General features: G+C 39.5%; 2 protein-coding genes across 2 annotated transcripts; one reads left to right on the top strand and one right to left on the bottom strand.

Annotated features, from left to right (window-relative positions):
• Positions 1–3,063: 3,063 nt before the first annotated feature.
• Positions 3,064–4,763, top strand: fabp2 (fatty acid binding protein 2, intestinal). Its single transcript, XM_085779043.1, has 4 exons — positions 3,064–3,173; positions 3,753–3,925; positions 4,193–4,300; positions 4,558–4,763. Exons 1-4 carry the CDS (start codon positions 3,107–3,109, stop codon positions 4,606–4,608), a joined length of 399 nt encoding a protein of 132 aa, XP_085635169.1. The 5' UTR covers positions 3,064–3,106; the 3' UTR covers positions 4,609–4,763.
• Positions 4,764–6,979: 2,216 nt separating this feature from the next.
• On the bottom strand, positions 6,980–23,718 carry usp53b (ubiquitin specific peptidase 53b). The gene is made up of 17 exons (XM_085778835.1): positions 23,194–23,718; positions 21,657–21,856; positions 20,823–20,983; positions 20,278–20,370; positions 19,995–20,129; positions 19,600–19,713; positions 19,412–19,494; positions 18,648–18,753; positions 16,730–16,876; positions 16,354–16,503; positions 16,089–16,257; positions 12,845–12,967; positions 12,015–12,732; positions 11,034–11,092; positions 9,548–9,626; positions 8,576–9,393; positions 6,980–8,267 (listed from the first exon to the last, which is right to left on the bottom strand). Exons 2-17 carry the CDS (start codon positions 21,748–21,750, stop codon positions 8,191–8,193), a joined length of 3,126 nt encoding a protein of 1,041 aa, XP_085634961.1. The 5' UTR covers positions 21,751–21,856; positions 23,194–23,718; the 3' UTR covers positions 6,980–8,190.
• Between the last annotated feature and the right edge of the window lie 356 nt (positions 23,719–24,074).

The raw sequence follows: 24,074 nt of genomic DNA, 5'->3' as shown, positions 1-24,074 counted from the left end.
AGCGGCCATGGTCAGGCAGTGACCACCAAACTGACCACTTGAGTCCCCCAGGTCCAGCACATAGACTCCACCGGGCAGCTGTCCCTCTTTCACTGTCTCCATTTCCTTCAGCTCGTCTTCAGTAAACTCGGTCTCAAACTGATAGGGGCGCCCATCGAAATGAAACTAGTTGTCGTTCTTGTTCTCAAACTGCATAAACTCAGCTGTGTTGTCCCTTTTGTTATGTCTGCTTAACTATGTTACAGGCAGTCTCTTCCGGCAACAAACGTCTGATCTCGCGTGTGACGTCGCGTGTAATCTCGCGATTGTTTACGTGATTGTTTCCCCGCAATTATCTAAAGTCAGAAATGCCCAATTCCGTTCATTTACCTGTGAACACTCGATAATAACTTTTATAAACTGATAGGCAAGATACAAAGGAACTTTGGCTGCATTATATGGAGTAATACACACATTTTCATCCTTGAGCTGCTGGACTCTACTTCACTCTGTAGTCGCCTCCACGCCAGCTGACTAACTGTAACCATAACTTAAGCAAACAGGGCTGAGTTTATGCAGTTTGAGAACAAGAACGACAACTAGTTTCATTTCGATGGGCGCCTGGGCCCCTATCAGTTTGAGACCGAGTTTACTGAAGACGAGCTGAAGGAAATGGAGGAGAAAAGTGAAAGAGGGACAGCTGCCGGTGGAGTCTATGTGCTGGGCCTGGGGGAATCAAGTGGTCAGTGTGGTCACTGCCTGACCATGGCCGCTGAAACCATGTGCTGCCAGTCGGCCTCGGACGTGTGTTGTCAGTGCCTGGACGCTGCTGGACGCTGCTGGACGCGGAAAGTTGCTGCATAACGTATTACTGGAGGAGAGTGGGTGAGTTGTTTTGGTCTCTTTTCAGTAGAAACCAGGCAAAGCTAACAGATGTTTGATGCTTTGTATTATGTGCTGGGATCCTGTTTGTACTGTTGATGAAGTTTGGTGCTGTTCTGAGCATTATTTGTGGCTATGAGTGGCTTTTTGGTGGATAAATAGACTGTTTCCACACGGGAGAGACGCCAGGGTGGCAAACCTCTGACTACCATGTAAAAAAAAAACAGCATACCGGTTGGAAAAGTGTGCAAAACAGTTCCTCTCAAGGAAGAGTAGAAGCTTCCTGCCTTTCAGATAAAGTATGGATGTACGACATCTACACAGCTTGCAAGAGAAGGCTGACACCCGAATAATCCTGCAAAGACTGGATGCTGCTCAGAGAGGGGCAACACAACTTTCCCCAGTCCCCAGTCACAGATGTAGGCCTATTTGTTTTTGGTGCCAGTCACAACCCGCGATCCCCCAGCCACCGTTACACATCTCATCAAATGTGGCTGCAAGAAGATCTATTTCATGTCACACTGTTCTTGCCGGTCTGAAAAGCTCATCTGCTCCGAGATGTGCCTGAAGAGGTTTGTGTAAATGTCAGCTTGGGACATCTGGTGGGGGCTGGAAATTTACACAAATACATTAGCCTACTGAAATTCACTTTTCGGGAAGATTCTGGGATTTTGTTGGCACCATGGATGTTGTAGGGGGGTAAGATGAGCAGCTTTTCATATTCAGAATCACTATGTCAAGACAATATACTTTTGTTCCTAACAAACAGAATGAGCGTAAACATAACAATTTTGATAATATAGCATGTCCAAAAAAAGGGTAAATTGAGCCACCCACTTCCTTCCCCTAAATCCATCTCTCTCCTCCCCCTTTACTCAATATCCCAACTGTCCAGTTGCAGGGGAACACACTGCTGGGACCTGCTGCTGAGCCACCAACTCAGTGAGGTTTGGGGAGTTTTGTGATTTCATCACATCCTGGGAAGAATCTCTCATCTTTCTCTTTGAAAGTAAAGCTTGGCTCACCATAAACAACTTCCTGTTGTTCAGGAACATACTTCATAATCATCCAAAATGGGCAATGCTAAATGCAGAGTAGTGTGTTCATCATTCTGCAAGTGTAAGTGTTAGATTTGATACTACAATTAACTTTAGTGTGATATAAATGTGTTAAAGATTAGCTTCAGTAGGACATAATCAACTATGTCCCAAGCTCATCTGCTGGCTTCATCGCTTAAGTCATAGTGGAAAGGTCCTTTCTGTGATAAGAGGCTGACTGGTTGAGGTGGAAGTAAAGGTCAGGCAAAGGTCTCTCGTGCCACTACCAAACTCAGATAAGGAAGATCTGGCATGTTGTGCATGTTTTATTCATGGCTAAATCAGATTTGACTGGGAAGTAAATATTTAATTGCCATTTTTTTGACTCCTCGGGTAATTTGGTATTAGTAAATTATTATCTACCGTTCAGTTATAACAAGTAGACCTTACTCAAAATCTACAAAAATCATTTTTACACTGAGATAATATTTGTTTTTATGCAGAGAAACTTATTGAGCTTATCTTACACAATGAGCTGCAAATGATGACTGTGTACACTAGTGTGTGTTTAAGATCAAAGGTCTCTTATCATCAATGGCCAGATTAAGGTAAAAGATTTCATCAGAAAGGCATTATCAACTGGTCACCAGGTGTAGTAGCGCCTTATCTAATGAGTGACAAGAAGTTTGGCGCAATTAGGCCTACAACAGAGACGGTCAACTTTAAAGTGGTGCAAACATTTTTTTCACACAAGCTTCAACAGGTCTGTTGACTTTATTTTTTGTGTGTGAGGTACATGGCATAAAATAGGTATTTAAATCAAAGCACACCAGACATTTGATTTAGAAAGCCAGTATATTTTAAATACAGTCCGCTTCATGTGTTGCAGTGCAGCGCAGCACTGTTACAGTTAATGTGGAATAGACCAACACCCAAGGTAAACAGCGATACAGGTAAAACAGGATACCGACACAGAGTCACACAGCACAGTTTATTGGACATGGTGTGATTCTTTTTATTTAGACCCACTGTTGCCTAATCAGCTGCAAGTGCTGGATATTGCCTTGAGGAAAGTATGATCTTTAAACTGCCACATCAGCATTAAGATAGATGGTCAGATAAGGGAGTGTGTGGTTTAAAAGGAGCGGCGGACTTTGAGGAAGACACTCCCTGCTGCAGACTTGTCCAGTTCAACCCTCACAGCCACCATGACTTTCAACGGCACCTGGAAAATTGACCGCAATGACAACTATGAGAAATTCATGGAACAAATGGGTGAGTGATGTCAAACTACTTATAATCTGCTTAAGTTTGTTTAAGATGTTTCTTAAATAGCTGGTACCTATTTGATGCATTTGATGATACTAGTAAGAGTGTGTTTCATAACTGTCTCTGCCATGTGCAAAAAGATGACGGTAAATATTATAAAGTGCTGATAAGGAACTTGATGAGATACTGATGAGGTGTGAAAGTGTAGTTATTAAATTTTATGATGACTGCTGTTTCTAAGTCAGAATGTCAAATGAGCAACAAAGTGGGGATAAAGATTTAATTTGTTAGGTCAAATCTGCAATAGTTTGTAAATGGTGCAATAATCAAATCAATAAATTAATATCATAAAACTTGATTTAAAAAAGAGACCTAAGTTCTCAAATACAGACTCTTGGTGGCACAATGACCTCCTGTACACTTGGCTGGTTTGGGATTTGACTTTTGTACCTACTTACCCTTGACAAAATGCACAAAACAAGCAACAACCTTTGTGATGCATGCGCATGAAAAGTGATTAAATCCTGCCAAACTTCCTGGGATTGTTCAGAGCCCAGTGAACATGTTCAAGTTGTCTGTTGATAGGAATTAACATGGTGAAGAGGAAGCTCGCCGCTCACGACAACCTCAAGATAATCATCGAGCAGACTGGAGACAAGTTTCACGTCAAGGAGAGCAGTAATTTCCGCACCCTGGAATTAGACTTAACCCTGGGGGTCGAATTTGAGTACAGCCTTGCAGATGGAACGGAACTAAAAGTAAGTGTCACCTATTGGAGGACCTTTATCCATCATTACACCACTGAACTATTATCCAATCATTTTTCAATACTTGTTGTTTCACACGCAAACAAAAATGTCCATACAAAAACAGTGTTTGACTTTCACTACGCTAACCTTTGTACAGAGTGTCACAAACAATCACAGCCATAAAACTGTCAATCACCACAGCATTTCCGTAAAGCTTTTTCTACCTGGCTAGCACTTACTCTATGTCCTGGCTTATATTCTTGTTTCACCCTTTAGGGCTCATGGGTCATGGAGGGAGACATGATGAAGGGGGTTTTCCTCAGAAAGGACAATGGAAAGCAGCTGACAACAACCAGAATCATGCAGGGAGATGAACTTGTACAGGTAAAATGAGTTTATGTAATTGTGGCTCCAAAAATCCCACTTTTATCTTTTATCCATAAACATGTTTTTATTTGATATTCCCGCTGTTGCTCTTTCTGTGTCTGAGTCACAAGATACTGCAATGTGCTTTTCGTCAAAATTTCTGTATCTTATACTGATAGAGAGTTCTTAATATGTTATGGATAAGGACGCTAATGATACAGTAGAAATATGACATGATACCTGTCATCTCCATCCATATCATCTTTCTTCAACAGAGCTACAGCTACGAAGGTGTGGAGGCAAAGAGGATTTTCAAGAGGGGTTAGACCACAGATGTTTGACTACAAGATTACATACAGTATTGTGTTGAGTTATCAACTACTAACAACTTAACCAATGACAACTGCACTACTTGTGATGCCATATATTTGAATTGTACTGGATTTTGATACTTGCAGTAATAAAGCAATAATGTCCTGTGTCCTGGTTTTGTTGAAATCATCACTTTCAGTGAGAATGTGAACTTAAAGAAGACACATTAAAACAACTCATTTTAGAGTGATACAATAATTTAAACTTTATTCAACAATGAATAAAAATAAATATATATTATCTACAAAAATATAAAGTGTAGACAGATTTTACATGTTTCTTTAAATTGGTCTATACTTATGCTAGTCATGAAGTCAACCACTTAAGCACCGACAACTCAGTTCAGCAGTAATATCAGGCCGAATCCTAACCACACACAGAGGTATGATGACAATAGGACTCACGTCAGGCTCTATCAGATAAAATCAGTGACACAAAGTGGAAAGTTCTCTTTTGTTGATGCAGTAGAGTGTAATCAGGTTCTGACCCCATAGCACAAGATAAAAGATATGGACTGTGATATTATGTAACACAGGACATAAAGATCCCAAATGGGCGTCTTGAGTATGTAAAGCCTTCAAGTGAGGGCTATGGATCATTGCTGCAGTAGTCAGCTTTCTTTTCCAAGCGCACAAATGCATATATATATATACACAACAACCCAAGATAAGCACTGGGAAAAAAATTCTTGTCATAAATCAAGGCTCCTTCAAACTTAGAAGCACCCAGCTTTGCCACCCGGGAGGTGGGATGGATGCACTTGCCACTTAAAAGCACGGACTGTCCCACTTTTTGCTGATGACATTTGAACATGTCAAACTTGCCAATTGCAGCTAGATGAAGAGTGAAATGCTGAGTTTGCTTCTTGCTGCTGAGGCTGTAGCTTCCAAGTCTGAAAGGGCTTTTAGGAAGATTAAACCTGGCAACAAATCCATCCCTCTAACAACCCCCACCCCTCACACATACACACACACATACACACACACACACACACACATACACACACACACATACGCACATACACAAACACAATACAATGGCGCGCACGGAGGATTGTCAGCAGATATGTCACTATCAGCATTGCATATTCAAAAGTTTTGCATGACATCCTCCATCCCTTTCATTCATCACCATCATTTCATGTGTGGTTTCACTCACACACACAAACACTTCATACTGAAAATGTCAAGGCACTTTTGATACAACTGAAGACAGACAGTTCAGAATGTAAAATAAAATTTCTTATAGTTTTTTCTTACGGATACAGAAATTAATGATAGCAGGAAAAATACTGTAGATAAAACATGGACAAACCACAGAAACACCTGCAGGTGAGACATTAAAATAACCTGGTTAATATACTCGACTCAGTTACATCCAATCCAGTAATTTAGTCTTTATGATTTAGTTAGTACATTTGATGTCTTAAAATAACAGTAAAAAAACAAACAAATTAAAATGACTACGGCACAATCAATTTGTTTCAAAGGCAGGAGAACATGCCTCCTTTTTCTTAAATTTTAACCGTGTCATTAAATAAACCATGAAAATGCAAATAGAAGCTTTGATTAAATGTTTCAGTGTGATTACACCCTCTTTCTCTCTCACACACACATACACTCTCATCTCTAATGTCAGACAACTCAAACACAACACACACAAACAGCAATTGTAGTGACTCATGTGCAGTGACAATAGTTGAGCAAAACCTTGAGGGGAAAAAACAAGCAAAGCAAGTGGAAACACACATGTGTAAATGGCAGGATGTTTAGGAAAACACTTGGCAAATCAGTGGCAATAAAAGAAAATTGATATTAATATTTGAAAAATGAGTAACACATATTTCTTTGTGTTCTCAGGAATGTCTAATGTACAGAATACAAAGTCTTAAAAGTCTGCCGATAAAGTAATGTTAAAGTAACTTATAGTGAATGCTCTTATGTCTTGGACAGTCATATTCTAGTGTAAAGTTTGCATCATATATTTATATTTACAATGGATGCATAAATAAAAAGTACGTGTTCTGTCATGAGCAAGATAACAGAACATCATCCAAGTGTTAAAAAAAAGTTTCCAAATCAAATTTAGATACAAAATGCTAATTCATTAATATACTGTATTTTATTACAATTAAGTCAAATCCAATAGAATTTATGTCTTTTGGACCCACAGTCCAGTATTTTCATGCTCATGCTTATGCTGTACACACAGCTAGTAAGACTTTGTAAAGGCCACATGCAGGTTTCAGAACATTTATCTTATTAACAACAATACATGTGTGTTGTGTTGAATGGTCAATAATAATAATAATATCAGAGAGGCATATTAAGTATATTGGCATCTTTATGAAAATACCTGCAAATACAGACCTGTTTTAATCTTTCTACTTGAAGAGGAAGACTGGAAAAATACAATTTGACATCACTGTGAATTACAAAAAAGGATTACAAGAACCAGCACAATCGAAGGTAGAATACACAGGTTTACATAATCATATACAGTGACCTGCTGAATAACCTTAGGGCTGCCCCATGCTACACAACATCAATGATAGGCTTTGTAACTGACAGAAACTGAACACAGTCTGTTTCTCTCTCCAAGACCTCTACATTTTTATGAATGACATGACATAAGCCTATAATTTTCCAGCAAAATGAACAAAACACTGAATTTCGTATTGTTCTCGATGGATTTTTACAGCCAATGGGAGGCTGGCAGTTACGGGGCAGCCTGCAATCATTCATTAACACATAAACGTTGTAAAATAACTGATAAACGATAACAGCTGAAACAAATCAGTAACTGAATGTAAGTGAACATTGCGACATCTGTTTCCTGGTGACCCAAAGCCCTCAATGTGCATAAAATCAGTAAGCTGCCCAGAAAAAAAAGAACATTTCCAATATTATTAAAATCACTCTCCTTTGGTGTGATTAAATAAACTACCTTGAACCTGTTGCTGAAGGTTTTATTTTGTTGTATAGAATGACATCATAGTCTGATAAAGTGTCTTCAAGATACCTTTGATAACCATATTATCATGGTGTGATTTGTTATCACACTTCACTCTGTCATCTTGGTATACATACTGCACAAACCATAGTACAATCAATCTTATGGTGACTCACCAATATCGCCTACGCCTTACTTTACATGTCTTTGTATATCTTCAACTCTGCAGCACTTTTGAGGACTACTGTACAAATAAAAAAATAAATATTTTTAACTTGACATAAGGTGATTCAAAGACTCAAAAACCCCTTTGTGCAAACTGAAAACAGTCCAGATTCTGGTAAACTAAATCTTTTTGCAGCAATGCTGCAGGTCAATGGAAGACAGCATATGTAATAGTTGATCGTCTGTCAAACAATACAGCTTTTAGAAATAGATTTTACTTATGCCACAAGCTTGCATAAATACATTCCGCTCAATTTGGAGATGGCGCGCTTCAGAACACGTTTCCTTTCTCTAAACTCTTTGGCATCCAGTTATTACTCCACTGACCATCCTAGTAAACAAAACTTACCAAATAACACTCATAAAAAACCACGATCATCCAGTCCTTTGGCTGACACTGGGTTCCATTTTGCAGTGGGTTTATTGCTATTATGGCCTGTAATGGAAAAAAAAGGAGGAAATCTTGTTAAAATAGTTTTTAAAGAGCGTCCCCTAGTGTATGTTTACACAGCAACAGAGAGGGCAATACTGTCATTCTGTCTTTTCCATTATCTTTCAGGAAGAACTGGACAATAAAAATAATACCTTGCATCAGGGTAATGTGATAATGCATGCAATAGAAGGGTAAAGTATTCAAAATTATCTTGGAAATTGTTCGGGGATTCAAAAGATTTAACATAACCAGTTCAATTCTTAAAATATTTAAATACTAAAACTTGCAAGCATAGATAGAGGAAGGCTCACTTGTTTCAGGTCTGGCTTTTGGCATGTCTTGTGAGTGTGTGTCAGTGGAAAGTGTGTGGCTGGTATCTCTGCGCTCTGTTGCGACCACTGTCCGTGGCACTGTGGCAGAGAGGACAAGAGGCCTCTGGTTGTGGTACTTGAGACGGTATGTTTCTGTCATACAGTTATCCACATTGAAGTATGTTGTTAGAGAAACCTCTTGAGCTGGCACCGCCTGCTCCACTCTGCATCCAGTTAGTCGTTCCTCACTTTCGCATGACGACGGGGTACTTCTCTCTGGGTCGGAGCCCGACTTGGAGCTTGCATCTGAGAAGGTTCGGAGGCCTGACATGTCAGGCTTTCTGTGAGGACTGATGTAGGATGAAGACGAAAGGCGAGGAGTTGATGGAAACGATTCTTGAAGCATCCTCGGACGAAACGCGGCGTGGCTCGTTTCACCTTGGTGAGGAGAGATCCGCTGGGTGGGTCGGGGGTGAGGTGACCCAGTGGTGCCAATCTGACGCTGATTGTTCATTGGGAGAGGTTCTGCAGTTACACTGCTGAGCGGGTGGTATGGCAGGGTTATATGAGGACACTGGGAATCAGAGGGGACGGCCTCGCTGTTGCTGGAGCGGTAAGTGCTCTCTCTTTCCTCGGGCTCTGAGAGAGCAAGATCATCAGAGCTGTTCCATTCTGAGCTGCTGGTTTTTGTGATGTGCCTCAGGGCTGTACAGTTTGTCAGCTCCTGCTGATCACTCTGCTTGTTATCGGCACCAGCAGAGTCCCTCTCTGAAGACACTGCTTTCCTGGAGGTGCTACAACTGTACTTTGATTTCCGTCTACAAAAAAGAGAGACAGTTGTTTATACCAGAGAATAATGGAAGTCATTTTTCATGTAGAATGGGAATACTTGGAAACAATGTGCTGTAGATGTGATATATTCTTAATTGCAGTAGTTTCAATAAACTTTACATAATTTATAGGAGATACTACCTTGAACTTGGACTGCACTTTAGATGTGAATGTGAAACTTGGTCATGGTTCTTTCCCTGAGGTTTGGATTGATGTTTGCCTATAAGATATTGAATAAGATTGATAAAAACACAGTGAAAGAAATATGAGCCTTTGATATAATTGTAGACAGGTTTGCTCTAGTTTGGCAAGTGTGTACATATACTGTAAAAAAGTATCTAGGGTGGAATTATGCAGAAAAAGGATAGATACACAAAACTACTATTCTGGCCTATGGCAAAATTGATAAAAGGTTAAAAATATTTTATATCCAATGATAAAAATCACAAATAATATTAACAAATGGGAACAAACAAAAGACATCTGTCCTGAAAAGAATCTCAAGAAGAGGAGTTGAGCTGTCTTTAATCTCCTCAGATTGTGAGATTTAATTCAGAATCCAGATTTCAGACTTCTCATAATTCAGATTTATTTTTCTCTGAATTCTGAGAATAATATCTAAGTTTAAATGTTTTCCACTTTGCTCTAATCGTCTTCACTAATTATGAGTTGGGCATCTGCAGACACACGCATCCATGCACACATACACAGACAGGCAAATACTTAATTATAGAGAGAAACTAAGCAAAGACAAAGGGGCTGACACGTCTGACTAAGATGTCTTCTCAGGACACAAGGTGGCGGCAGTGTGTTAATCTCGCTAGACTTCCTCACAGCTGGATAAACCAGTGTGCGCGCTCTGTGCACCAGCGCAGCGACAGGCAGTGTGGTGCTGAATTCCTTCCCTTTAAAAATAGATGTGTTATTTTTTTCCTTTGCTGTTGCCCTGGAGAGGCCCATGCAAGGATAAAAGCTGCCGGTTGGAAACACTGGCTCTAGATGCACATAGCCTCGATAAAGTATCAAGTGTAGCAGACTCAGAGTAGTGCGTGAAACAGAAAGATATTTATGACAATGCCAGCAGCCATGTCCAGCTGTGCTATTGAATGAGCTTTGTGGGATTATTATCAGATTAATGTCTCTGCAAGGCTGACTGGGTGAAGAGGTTAAACAAGTCAGAACAAGCTCAGAAATCAACTCAGACATTAATCAGTCTTCAATTACTCTCACATTATCAGTAGAGGATGTGGATCACACTTTATCTTTGTTTGTTTGAGAAACAGGTAGGCTCTCTTGTGCCAGACATCTACTTGCATGGGGCATAAATGTAATGACCTTTCTTACACTTAATTGTAAGACATGAGAGTCAGGCATTAATATACTCAAGCCAATTGCATGTAACCCTGTTTTTTTTTTGTTTTTTTTTTATCTTTTAAGAATAGAGGTTTGCAGAGTAGTAATGTGAGAAGTCATGTAAACAGTGACATGTTCTTTTATGCTCTAAAAAAAACTAAAAAAAGAATATTTCTAGCAAATTGGAAGTGGTTACTTCACTCATTACAGTTAATGTCAGCTGGGATTTTTACTTTGGAAAATCTAATGTGGCTCTGTAAATGTTAAAACTTACCATTGTATGAGGGTGAAGACATATTTGATTTTGCATCACCTCCCTTTTGATGCAGCTGGCTGGAAATAAAAGATTAAAGTTATTCTCTAATGTTTTCAAGCTAGTTTGTCAGTTAATACAGTCAATTGTAAAGGTCATCACTACAGCCACAGCCACAGCCACAAAAACATAACTAAGACCCAGAAACCAATGAAAAACAGAATGTTTTCTAAAAACACAGTTTGCTCAGGCTAATGGGAATTTAACATATTTCATATTTGCTGCATTGTTGTTGTTTTTTAAAGGCAATGCCTAAACCATACGCTGAAAAACATTAAGTCTTGTCTAATAATTTCAAAGAAAACAGATTACGATTTGTTCATCACTGTGTGTCACACAAGGCATGCATTTATGAAGATACGTATAACCTAGTACCTCTACAGTCACCTTAAAGATATGCAGACAAGTAAATTACCAAGTAACTACCTAAAACCTAACTAATTACTTAGGAACAACATCATCAGCTTATTAATATCTCACTGTATTTACTTTTTAGTTAATTTGGAGAGTCATCTTAATTTCCATTACATTTCAAGAATGAGCTTCAAACAGTATTTCCCAGTTTATTTTTCACTTCTACCTAAAACACAATTTAGGTAGACAGTTATTGTCGACAGTTCTACAGATCAAACATCTGCTTCATTAGTGGATTTTCAGTCATCTTCCTGATATATTAATATTACACTAGTTATTTGACAGGTAATCCCATGGAAACATGCAATGATTTTATAGTTTATATAGTAGTAAAAAAAAAAGAGGTACGCATGTGATAAATCATTTGGTAATATAATCTCCCCATGTGAAAAAAAGACAAAACAGAAGTTGGACAGTTGCAGGTACAGTTTCTTAAAATAAGTAGTCAGTGATTGTCAGTATCCAGTACTCCACACCCTCATTTGTCTTTCAACAGAAGTCCTAAACAATTGCACAGTTGTGTCTTACCTTTGCGACTGTGCCTCTGGTGTTGATCTCTGGTCTTTAACAACAACGCCATCAACCCCAGGTGAGTCAGGATTGGTGGAGCCACTGCTGAGCCTGTCGCTGCTCTCGTAGCCAGACTCTGTCCTCTGAATGGTCCAGGTGTCACTACGCAGTAGCGCCTTGGGGCCACCCTTAAGCCTGTTGCCCCTCTGTTGGTTGGCCCTGCTCTCTGACTCTACAGAGCTGTGGCTCTCAGTCTCATGCCTCTGCTCATCCTCGTAAATTGTCATCAAACACTTCTGCTTCCGATCGTCTCTGGTTCGTACATACTCCCTCTCGCGGTCTCGACTCGGTTCGGTGTGTAGCCTTTCCTGTGGTGGCTTACCGCGCCGTGGGCTGTCGTGTTGCTGTTGACGCCGCTGCTCCAGTTCATTCAGCACAGTGTCCACATTTAACACCTCCCGAACGGGTCTCCAGGTGGACTTCGATTTACTGCGGCTTCCTCCACTTCCACCCTTTTCCCATTGCTCCTGACAGCTATCCTGATCATAGCGACTTGGGGAAGTGTTGTTCTTTTGGCAGTACCCACCACACAGTGTGGACTGTCCACGTGGCTCCTGAGATCCTCTGCTTGAATGGTTTGATGACTTCTCGGTGCGTTGATAGCTTTTAGACTTTTGGTCCACAGGGGGCCTCAGTCCATTCTCAGGAGGAGGTGATGATCTTGCATGTGCCATTTCTACACAACACAGATCATTTATAGAATTATTGTTCATTGTGTATCTTTTTTAGGTCAGTTTTCCTTCCAGCCCCCCCCCCCCCATACCCATGAAACTGACACGATGCCTTACCTTTATGTTGTGATGGGTCAGTTCTCCGATGCCCTCTGTCCTTTTTCGATGTTTCACCTGGCCTCTGTAAATTCTCCATGAAAGGCTCTTGGAATTTGTTAGGGCTGCCAAGGGGATGTTTTGCTGAGGAGAGAAGAATAAATGAAATGACAGATGAGTGGTTGTGCTTCACTGCAGAAAACTGAACTTCATGTTAATCTGTGAACAATTACATATAGGTGCTTATCATATGAGAAGCTCCTGAATGTAATTGTTCAAATCATTGACCTGACGAAGAGCCAGTCGCTAGAAACATTGTCTTTTTTAATATGCAGCCCTTGAATAAATCTATTTCGGGAGAAGACAGTGTTGCGAGTTCTCTTTTATGCCTTGTTTAACTTTCTCAGACTCAGCACCTACTGCATTTTGGCTGTGTGTGAGCTTTTTCCTTTTTTAATCTGTGAAATACTACCAGGTTCTCAAAAAGGTCTGCTAATACGAGTGAACAATATCAGTAAATTCTTGTTATATCACCTTAAATTTTTTGATCTACTTGCATAAGACATCAGTGACATTTTTGGAATGAGGTTTGTCAGAGCTGTTTGCAATGCAGGCATCTAGTTTGAAAAGACTACAGGATATTTGCTACTCTCTGACCAAGGCTCATCAGTCAGGTCACTACTGACTCTTCCTTTGTCATTCATCACAAATTCCAGCTATAATAGATGTTTCTTCACCTATAAGCACATGCCAGGGCATCATGCATGTTGAAATAGACTACTGCTTACACACTTGCCAACACTCTGATGTGTCTCTTTGCCTCTGCAGCAAGCAGGTCACTGTGAGAAACAGCTGCAGTGAAGTGCAAACATCTGCCTTCAAATCAGCACATTTACCTAACAGCTGCCACTGTCTTTCAGTTTTATATTTCAACTCCTCCTTGCTGCATCTTATTTAGATCACTGTCTGCAGCAGCATTTTGTTCTTTATTTAAACTATCAGTACTGCTCTTAAAGATAAAGCTTCATATTTTTGTTCCACTCTACAGTGAAAGATAATGACAGTATAATAAAAAAGGAAACAGGTAAAGGACATGCTCTCTGAAACACAAGGTATAAACACTGCATCACTGTGAGTGCATGTGCATGACTGCATGCCACAACAGCAGTGAGTAACAGCAGTGAGTAAGCTTTAGTATTATGGATTTTCAGATTTATTCGTGTAGCCTAATACTGACATAAGTACAAGAATCCTACTGAAAAAGGATAGTAGATTCACACAACTGCCAGATAATTATTACACACTTCATCATGTTAGTTTGAAGTTGTACAGAGACTCTCAAGCTTAGTAATGCATGTGCATTAATGCTGCAGAAGAGTTGCTTTGGTTAGCTGCAGTTGTAAGAGTGGATTAGGTTAAGTGGAAGAAATGAAAAGGTAAAACTTACAGTAAACCTTGATCAAATAAATTAAAACAAACAAATAAGATGAAAGTAAACAGTGAATTGCATGTTTGCAATCTGAGCCACGCTTGGCTCTGAAACCTAAAAAAAAATTACTTACGCTTATTTCCATAAAAACAAGAATCGCGTCCCATGCCAGTGACAGTGTCTGGCCACCACACTAAAGCAGAAACTGGCAAGACTCCATTGCCAAAAAAATCCAGATAAAAACCAGATAATTTAACAGAAGCAAACATGGGAAACGTCTAGGGGAGGAGTGGCAACTGTGAAGCAGCAGCATGAGTGCGCTTGGCCACAGGAGCAGGGATTAGGGAGGGAGGCGTGGGTGGTAATCTGCGTGCAACAGAGGCATCATCCTCATGTCAAGTTCAAGCCAGCACACAGGGCAGGACAGTCTTTCTGCCCACGGTTTAACAACACACTCAATCCCAATGCAAACCATAACTGTAATTTGTGGGTTAGGGTTAGTGACATCGTTATTGTCATAGGCACTGTCATTGTTGATATTTAATTTCACTTAATGATACTTTCAGAAAAATTGTTCAGATGCTGCAATAGATATGATTTTTTGGAAATACATTATTAGACAAATAAATACTGTAATCCCTATCTTGCCCTAATTGATCATCATTACTATTATGTTGCTGTCTGCTGTTAATCTAAATAATGTACTGTAAAATACACCAGGGTCAAACATCATACAACAAACTTTGGAGACAAAAATTCTAATGTTTCAGATCAGCCCCAAAATTTAATTGAATCTTCTTTTGCCTAATTCATCACTAAGATCAGTGCAAATCAAAACGGTAATTCTGCTGCCAAATAAAGAGACACGAGTGAAAACGTAACCTCCATGGTGGAGCAGGTAGAGCACTGTGTGCACAGTCAACTTCGCGTAAGTAATTTCATTGGTTATATTGTGAAGAATGACTAAAATAATAAAGTTACCTTCATGTGTGTGGCTCACACACTTCCTATGTGAAAATGTGGCATACATATAGACTACACACTTTTTTATACTGTGATGTGAATGTGTGTTTTATAAACTGTGGGTGATACTATTCAATAATTCAATGTTTATTCCAAGAAGGTTGAAGAGTGTTTGTACCTTACACAAAGGTTTAATTAAAAGAGGATGCTGCTTCCAAAATAAACAAACCATACTTTTTTAATTGCAGGCCAGTAGCCATGGGATAAACAAATTAATCCCCTCTGACACATCCACATGGGGAAAAATAACTTCTGAGATTTTTTTGTGGCTACGCATTTTATGATGGATTATGTCTGTCTTGACTCAGCTCAAATTCCAAATTCACTCATTATCTATCAAATCTAGAAAAACAAGCAGTTGTTGTCATACATAGCTTTTAACCAACAGAAATGGACAATTTATTTCTTTTATGACAACTGATTATAGTCAGAATGGGATAATTTACGACAAGTTTCGTGTTTAATAAGCAGAAATGAAACTAGAAATAATGAACTGGATTTTACCATTCTCACTTTTCAAAGGAAAGAAGACGACTTGTGTTGAAACCTCCGCTTCACCTCAACTTTTGAAGACTAATGCTGCTGTGGTGATGTTTAATACACCTTGCTAGTTGAAGATGGTGCAGAAAGAGTTATAACAGGCTTCTGAATACATTTATATCACTAAATGTTTGAATATTCAAAGTTTGTTGCACAAAGAGCATCTTCATCCATACTGTGTCTTTACACATTTTTTAATAGCAAAGGTACTATGATAGTTGTATATCTAAAAACAAAGATGCAGTGTTAAGATAACAAGGGAGGTTTTCTTACTTATTACGTCTCCATTAACTTGGGCTTTGTAACGGGGACACATTGTAGTTTGTCTTGGTGCATCGTCATTGGAGACTGGACTTCCCTCAGGATTAGTGTAAAATAAGAGAAGTGGCTGGAAATGCCCCCTGATGCATTTAGAGGCAACATCTTTCCATTTAGATCCAATCTGCGGAAAAAAGAACGTGTGATATAAGAGCATGTAACAGACAGTAACAGGTAGTAGACTTTGGGGATAAAGCAGATTAATAGTAGAGCTCCTAACCTCCTTTACAGTAGCATCATCAAAAAACATCCATTTTGAAGATTTGGTGTGATAGGCAAAAGCTGAGTAGTGTTTACTCGAAAAACAGATCATCCCCACCAGATGTAGCTCACTCCGTTTGGCATTTTCATCAGTGACACGGTTGAAAAGCTGCAAGAGAGCAAATTGAAGTTTGATGTCTGCAAAATCCTATGAGAATAGCGTTTATGTGTGCAGTTTTTGATATCCCTAACAATCCCCAATCATTTCTTCTATTACAAACATAAGGAATAAAAACTGAGAAATGAGACTCATTATGGAGGATGTGCATTTCTTTAAAGATCAAATTGCTCTACAGTATACAGATAAACAACAATGATAAAGATGATGCTCTTACTCCACACAGGTTCAAACGTGGCCCAAGTGACCGAATTACTTCATCCGTGAGATCAGACTGCTCAGCATCCCAAACAAATCCTATAGTCACGATCTCTGGACAGTTCATTAGCACGCGGCGGATCTTGATACTCTGGCCACAGTCGCTCTGTAAATTATGCAGAAAAACACAAGACGAGCCATAATAATATCATCATGCATAAAAAAAAAAAAAGAAAAGAAAAATGAATGCCCTGTTTTTTAACAAATAACAAAAAACAATTAGGCTACATTTTGCATTTTAATAATATTCCTTTAAAGGACAATTCCGGGCAAATTCAACCTGGGGCTATAGTTTACTAATATTTTAGGTCAAGAAGGATTCTGAAGATTTTCGTTTTAATTGCTCCTGTTATGCAGTAGTTCTGTCTGTCCCTGCATCGCCATAGCAGCGTATAATGGGAGCAGATTGATTTTACGCTGTTTAGGCTGTTTACATCCCTTAAAACCCCAATTTTTTTTCACAGACAGCGTCAGTTGGCTATTCATACACCGAGGGATTTGTTTACTTCAAGCAAGCAGACATGTTTGTGAACGGAGCTGTAATACAAAGTCTCACGAAGTCTCGTGCAAACTCGTGAAGTCTCGCATGAGAGTCAAGTTGACGGCTAACTCTGTTTACAGGTCTCTCCTGTTTGTTTTATCAACAAAGGAATATCAACTCAGAGCAACAATGTCTTAGTAATAAGAGTAGTAAGTCTGGATATTGTTTATTCTGCCTGTAAACATGAGCGCATCAACTTGACTCTCGCGCAAGACTTTGTATAACAACTCCGTTTACAAACATGTTGGCTTTCCTGAAATAAACATGTTTGTGGGAAAAAAGTGGTTTTGTGGGATATAAATAGCTTAAAAAGTACAAGATCGGTCTGCTCCCATTCATTGCTGCCATGGCGATGCGGGGACAGACAGAAACAGGAGAAATTAAAAAGAAAATCTTCAGAATCCTTCTTTTAGACCTAAAATATAAGGAAACTATACTGTAGCCCCAGGTTGAATTTGCCTGGGATTGTCCTTTAGTTAAGAAGTACTTCAATATCATGGAAACATTTCAGTGTGTAACACAGAGATGGTAGCCTTTATATAGCACATGTAACAAAGATAAAGGAGCATTTTAGGTTTCATTTAAAACCTGAGTTTATGAGCTAACAAGATACAAATATAATGTAAATATTAACAAAGGTTATTTGAATAGCACATTTCAAACCAGTGGTGCAGTGAATTGATGCTCTCAATTAGAAATGAATGATTAGGTTTAGTCCTCTAGTTTGTGGCTCAGTCTCACTGTCACAACCAGACAAAACTGAAATTAAACTCATGTGACTCATCACTTCAAAATGCCACAATCAGGACTATTGCAAAATTGGAAAAGAGCCAGTATTATCTGCACATCAGTATCGTTAAGTCAGTGCTGCAGTCTGACGTTTCTGGGGGAATAATGGGTTTATTGGAACAGAGCACTCAGCTTCACCACAGTGATGCACACTGAAGAGGAAGACAGTGGCAGCAAATACAGATGAGAGAGAAAAACAGTGGATAAGCCCTTACTGCTATTTATATCCTAACACTAGTCTGGCACTGTCTCCTTCCGGCCGCTTCAAGTGCAGTGTCACAGCAGAAAGCACAGAGTGTACTCTGCATAGTTGCAAGAATCATTTTGCGTTAATTTCACACTAACATGCTAACTGTTCAGCTAAATTATCCATTAATTGCTGCCTGTATCGAATCATCATTTAACGATTGAATTCAGACAGATGTTTTGACAAAACAGTCAGAACAGAGCAGCCGAGTAAAGCACCGAGTCACCACTTTGAAAAGATTTGTTGAGTCATTCAAGAAAGACATCACATTAAAATGAACAATAGCAATTAATCACATACCGGGCAGCTTCGGAGGTCACCTGTGTTGTTTGCAGCCTGCAGCAATTCTCCAAACATGTCGGACCTGAGCCGCTCGTTCTTCCCCAACATACGATCAACCTGTTGGCTGTGCGTGCAATGCATCAACACAGAGACTGGTCATAAACAGTAGAAAAACTCAATGGATATTTTCAATCACTACAATCTCGGTGCAGTACTATTTTTTTCATGCAGTAACAAACTTGTCATCATTTAAAAACTGTTTTAATCTTGGATGTTCACTTCCTGCCTACTTCATCCAGTACACCTATTCACCTACCAAATGCACTCAATGTCAGAGAGGGTTCAATTAAACCATAGTTTAAGAATTACTTTTCCCGTTGTACAGAAAGTGAGCTGAGCAGCCATCGTGCACTTGTTGCACAAAAAACAAACATGAGCCTCATATTTGATCTTCAATTGTGAAAATATAAAATGAAACACTTGTCTGGCAAATTCAGCCTTTTGGAAAATTTTCAGGACAGACACAGACATGATTACCAGCCCTCTGTGTTAAGTATGATGATTTTACTAAATCTAATGGTGGATGTTACAGAACAGGTTGTGACATTACACGACAATGACATGTGTTTTCATTTGCTACTCTAAGTCAAAAAGTCACATTAAGCTTACAACAGCACAACAATAACAGTGAAAACACTGCAGTCAAATGTCAGTCAATTAATTTGACAGCAGTGTTTTGTAGTAACCTTGTTTAATGTGTTTGTCATTTATTCAGTACTCACCATAAAGCAGTGGTTGAGACATAATGTACAAATTCTGTGAACGGATGTGGGTCTGAAGATGCACCACAACAGCGACACACAAACTGCAAAAGGAAAATAAAGATCACTGAATAGATTTTGCTTTTTTTTTTTTTTTTTTTTTACATTTTAGCAAATGGCACAATTATGGCTGTGAAAATCTTAGTTACCTGCTCATAAAGCATCATTGCAAACTTCTGATGGGTGATGCATGATTTGGATGAACAAGCATCAGTTGCAGTGTCTGAAACTATGTGTAAATGAATTCGCTCCAGGATGTTCTCCTAATGGATTAGAAGTAACAGGTGATACAGTATTGCATACATGCACATGCACCTGTTAGATATGCAACAGTTACAAGAACAAACATTGAAGTGTTACATTAGTCTGAATCTTAAAATTTGAAACACAAGACACCAATACCCTAACAGGGATTTAATAGAGTAGAATATACATGTAGCAGAAAAAGCTTAAAGCTTAATAAGAGCCTTTTAGCTTCAGTGTCAGCACTATAACACAACTCAGTACAGAAGTACGGTGGAGAAGACTTTTGAGTGAAACGTACAAAGCACTCAGCAGCATCATCCATGAGGCCAAGTTGAAATCGTTGCTCATCCTTAAAAGTTTCAGCGAGGGCATTACGCAGGCTGTCGGAGGGGAGCACGCGCTCTCTGCTCTGCTGAAACTGGCTGAATATGCTCTGAAAGAAAAAATAAAATAGTGGTTGGTACCGTTGGTAAGTTCATGACTGCAAACTATCCCTGAAGACTACTGTTATTAGGAAATTTGACATATTTAACAGACAAAACCAAACCACAGCTTTAGCTTTAACTGAAAAGCTGACAAACCTTCAAAGCACAGAAAATGCAGGCGTCACCGAGACAAAAGTGACCTGAGAGCTGCCTCAAACTTCTCCTGAAAATGTCCAGCTGCCAAAGCACCTGTGAAGAATTATAAACAGCACTTGAAGTCTTCATATTTTAGTTTCATTTTTTATATTAAATGCCTTCGTGTACTGTAATAAGACAATCTGCTCGTGCTGCCTCACCAACTGAAAATCAACACTGGATTCTGCAGCTTTTTACGGCTTTTAATCATTTTCAGCCCATATTTTTTCCATGTGATTAAGTCGAAGCATCTCCTTAACTGAAAGATGTTTGTTTGCAGTAGTTTTTAAGCTTCAAGAGTTAATGTTATGGCATGCTGTATATGCTGGCCTTCAGTGCAATGTTTAAGACTAAGTTTGCGAGTGTTGAAATGTTAGAAGAATAATTTGTAGTTCGCAGTTTTGTAATTGGAGTGACAGTGAACTTCAAAGGTCTAGTGGTAGAGTTGTAGTGAAGGAATTGAAGCTTTTTCTCAGTAGGATGATTTGTTGGAAAATGGTTCTCACCTGAACAGCACTGTTTAGAAAGCAGCTATTCTGCCCCGGCTCATTCAGCAGACCTTTGGTGAGCGCCAGAGACAGCATGCTCCCAGGCTGATAGGATTTCTTCAGGCCTCCTGCAGGTTTTTTGAACATCTTCACCCATGCCATGGAGTTAGAGCCTACAACTGATGAAAAAATCATCAGTTTTTGGCATTATGTGGCTGCATGTAACTGAAATCCAAGACAAAAGTCCCCATGGAAACAATAATGTATCATATTGTCTCGTATCGCATCGTATTGTTTGGTATGTTTGGTATTTAAAATAGACAGCTGGGTTTTTCTCTACAACACTGTTCCCCAAAGAGCTTTGATTTGAAAAACATTTCAACATAATTTTATTGAACACAAAAGTTTGCCTTTTTGCATCGCCAGGTGTTTGTGAACTAAGGAGGCCAATTTATGTAATTTTTTTAAATTAAGTATTTTTGGGGCTTTTATGCCTTTAACTGATAGGACAGCTGTAGAGAGACAGGAAATAATGAGACAGACAAAGGGGGAATGACATGCAGCAAAGAGCCACCAGTGCGCTGCGCCTGTTCTACCCACTGAGCTAAACAACGTCTCCAATTGATGTAATTTTGATACTGGACTTTTTTCCTATTCTTGCCTGATGTACAGTATGATATCAGCTACTCAACAGTTTGATATACTGGTGGTTCAAATGGGATTATTACTACATGACACCCTGGTAGTTGAATAAGGAAGATAAAAAGTCATATCATTCTGGACACAGTTTTCATTGGTCATTATCTCCAAATGACGTAATGCATGAGATGACAGATAAATCATGTCATCTACCTTCTCCAGAGTTTGGAGGAGACTTGCTGCAGCTGGACATGCTGGGAGGTGGGAGCTGGTGCGTTGGTCTGGCCATGGGCTCCATCCATTTCATCCCCACGCACCTCCAGAGCGGTTAGTAGAAAGCATCGTCGGGATCAGCCACAAGGCAGTCTCAGCCATGTGCTGCTGGACATCAAATGGCAACGGATGGATTAAATCTGGGGAGAGGAGGACGGGGAGAGGCATAAGGTAAAAAAAAATAGACCGATGGATTCAAACACATTTGCTAAATATAACTGATGAAAGCTAAGTTTACATTGGAAGTTAACACTGTAAATACCGTATCATTGCTGAGACTTACAGAGATAAGAGCTTTTAGTTCAGCAGCCATCACAACCCTCCAGTCTGCAGTGACCACAAAGGGTGATGCAAGAACATAACAACGTACTGTACAACCTACAGAAACCTACAATTAAAATACTTTTTTTTTTTGTGTTACTTTTAGATTTGTTTATTTGAACATTTATGTAAAAGTACAAAAGTAGAATTACACTAATAATGCAAGTAACATTACAATAAATCCTAATATTACACATACAGTATCAAATTTTAATGATATCTTATATACAAATTTACAAATGCTATAATTTCTAAAAATATAATAGTCATTTTTTAAAAAGTATAATGCATTGTACAGTTTGGCTTTGTCCTCAACTCCTCACTGTTTCCTTATGATAATATACCATCATAATAAAAAAACAAAACACACAGGGTCTAATAATTCATATTAACATTACTTGTCTTGTTTGAAATTCAGTTACATTGAATTTCAACACACAACATTTAATCCACATGTAAACAAGAGCAAGCTTCTCATATCTGCTCCTCTACTTTGTTTACATGTAATGTTGACACATAGGTGGAAAAAGTCAGTATTTTCAATAATGATCAGCTGACAGGCACCTAAGTATCATTTTTTGGATGGGATGAAGAACTTTCACATCCAGATGCTTTATTGTTAAAAGCTTAGCCCATTTGTAAATGTGTCCATTCAAACATTACTGATTGCATGCCTTTGATTTCACCCCTTATTTTTTCAACACAAGTGCATATTTGAAAAAAAAAAATATATATATATATATATATATATATATATATATTTGAAATTCATATTTGAAGGCTACAATGGCTTTATGTGCCCACATGTTTCTGCAGCAACCTCTGAGACCATGTGATGCCTGTACAGGCCTGTGCGGTCCCATCTTTGCACCATCGAGTTCATGGCGAGGGCATAAATCCATTTTCTTTTCTTTATTTTTTTTTCTTCTTCTTTTTTTAACTGAATCCTTTGGACCATCCTTTGTTTTCAGCCTAAATAAAAACCACAGGCTCCGTCAAGCGCGTCTCCACAGCAGGAGGCATGGTGCCAGCGGCTCCACCAGCCTCACGGTCAGCTGTACACGGGAACGGCGCCCCGGTCAGCCAGCTACAGTAGCAATACATATGCCGCAACTTGCATTCATGCGTTGGGTAAACAAGTGGTGAGCAGACTCACCGTGAAAGGAAGCGGAGATCTGACTGGTCGCCTCCAATGAAGGCGCAGGGCGGTCTGTGTTGTCAACGCGCAAATCCCACGACTTTCTCGCCAAATCCTGCAAAAATCAGAACCGGGCTAGAAATGATTGCAGATCTGTCCAGACGCCTGTAACGCACTATCTGTCATAGTGCAGCATTCACCGAACAACCCTCCGACGCTCACAGCTCGAGTCTGTGTCTGCTGCCACACACACACGCACATCCGTACACACATCCACACACATACAACCCGGTCCGGACAGTGGGTTTTCGGTGAAACTGCGTCCCGATCTGGTAGGAGCGGGGCTGGTGATGGCCTGTGCCAGAATGTCCGACGCGGATTAGTGATGTTTTGAGACTTGAGAGGTCAAACTCCGCCCCTAGTGTAGCCTCGAGTGCACTGCTGCTGTATTGCAGTCTTCAATCCCTGCATGGCAAACTGTGCTGGCGGAAGGTCAGACTTCCAACTTGTCATGATGATGATGAGAGAAGACATCACATGACTGCACTGGTTTCATAATCACGCAGCACTGTGGGGACTAAACCCTGCCTGTGTTTTATAAATGTCAAATAGAACAGAGCTCAGTTTCCTGTTTCTGTGTGGAGTCCAAGAGAAATACCAAATGTTTAAATTATGATGGTGTCTTTATACCAGCCACAGAGAGGCTGTATGTAATTCTGTCTCACCAGCCGTGATGTGGATGCACATGAACACATTATATTAAGCTGATAACATGAGAAATATTCCAAATCTACCATTTATTTCCATCCGTGACGCTGACGCTGCAGTGAACAGGACAAAAAAGCGGGGCAGATGGAGGCCTGGCAGGGGAAAGCCTGCAGAGCGGAGCAGCTTTTAAG

The sequence above is a fragment of the Trachurus japonicus genome, chromosome 1, assembly GCF_045865225.1.
Source record: "Trachurus japonicus isolate A0001 chromosome 1, Traja_1.0".
Lineage (NCBI taxonomy): Eukaryota > Metazoa > Chordata > Actinopteri > Carangiformes > Carangidae > Trachurus > Trachurus japonicus.
This window is presented reverse-complemented; position numbering and strand designations above follow the sequence as displayed.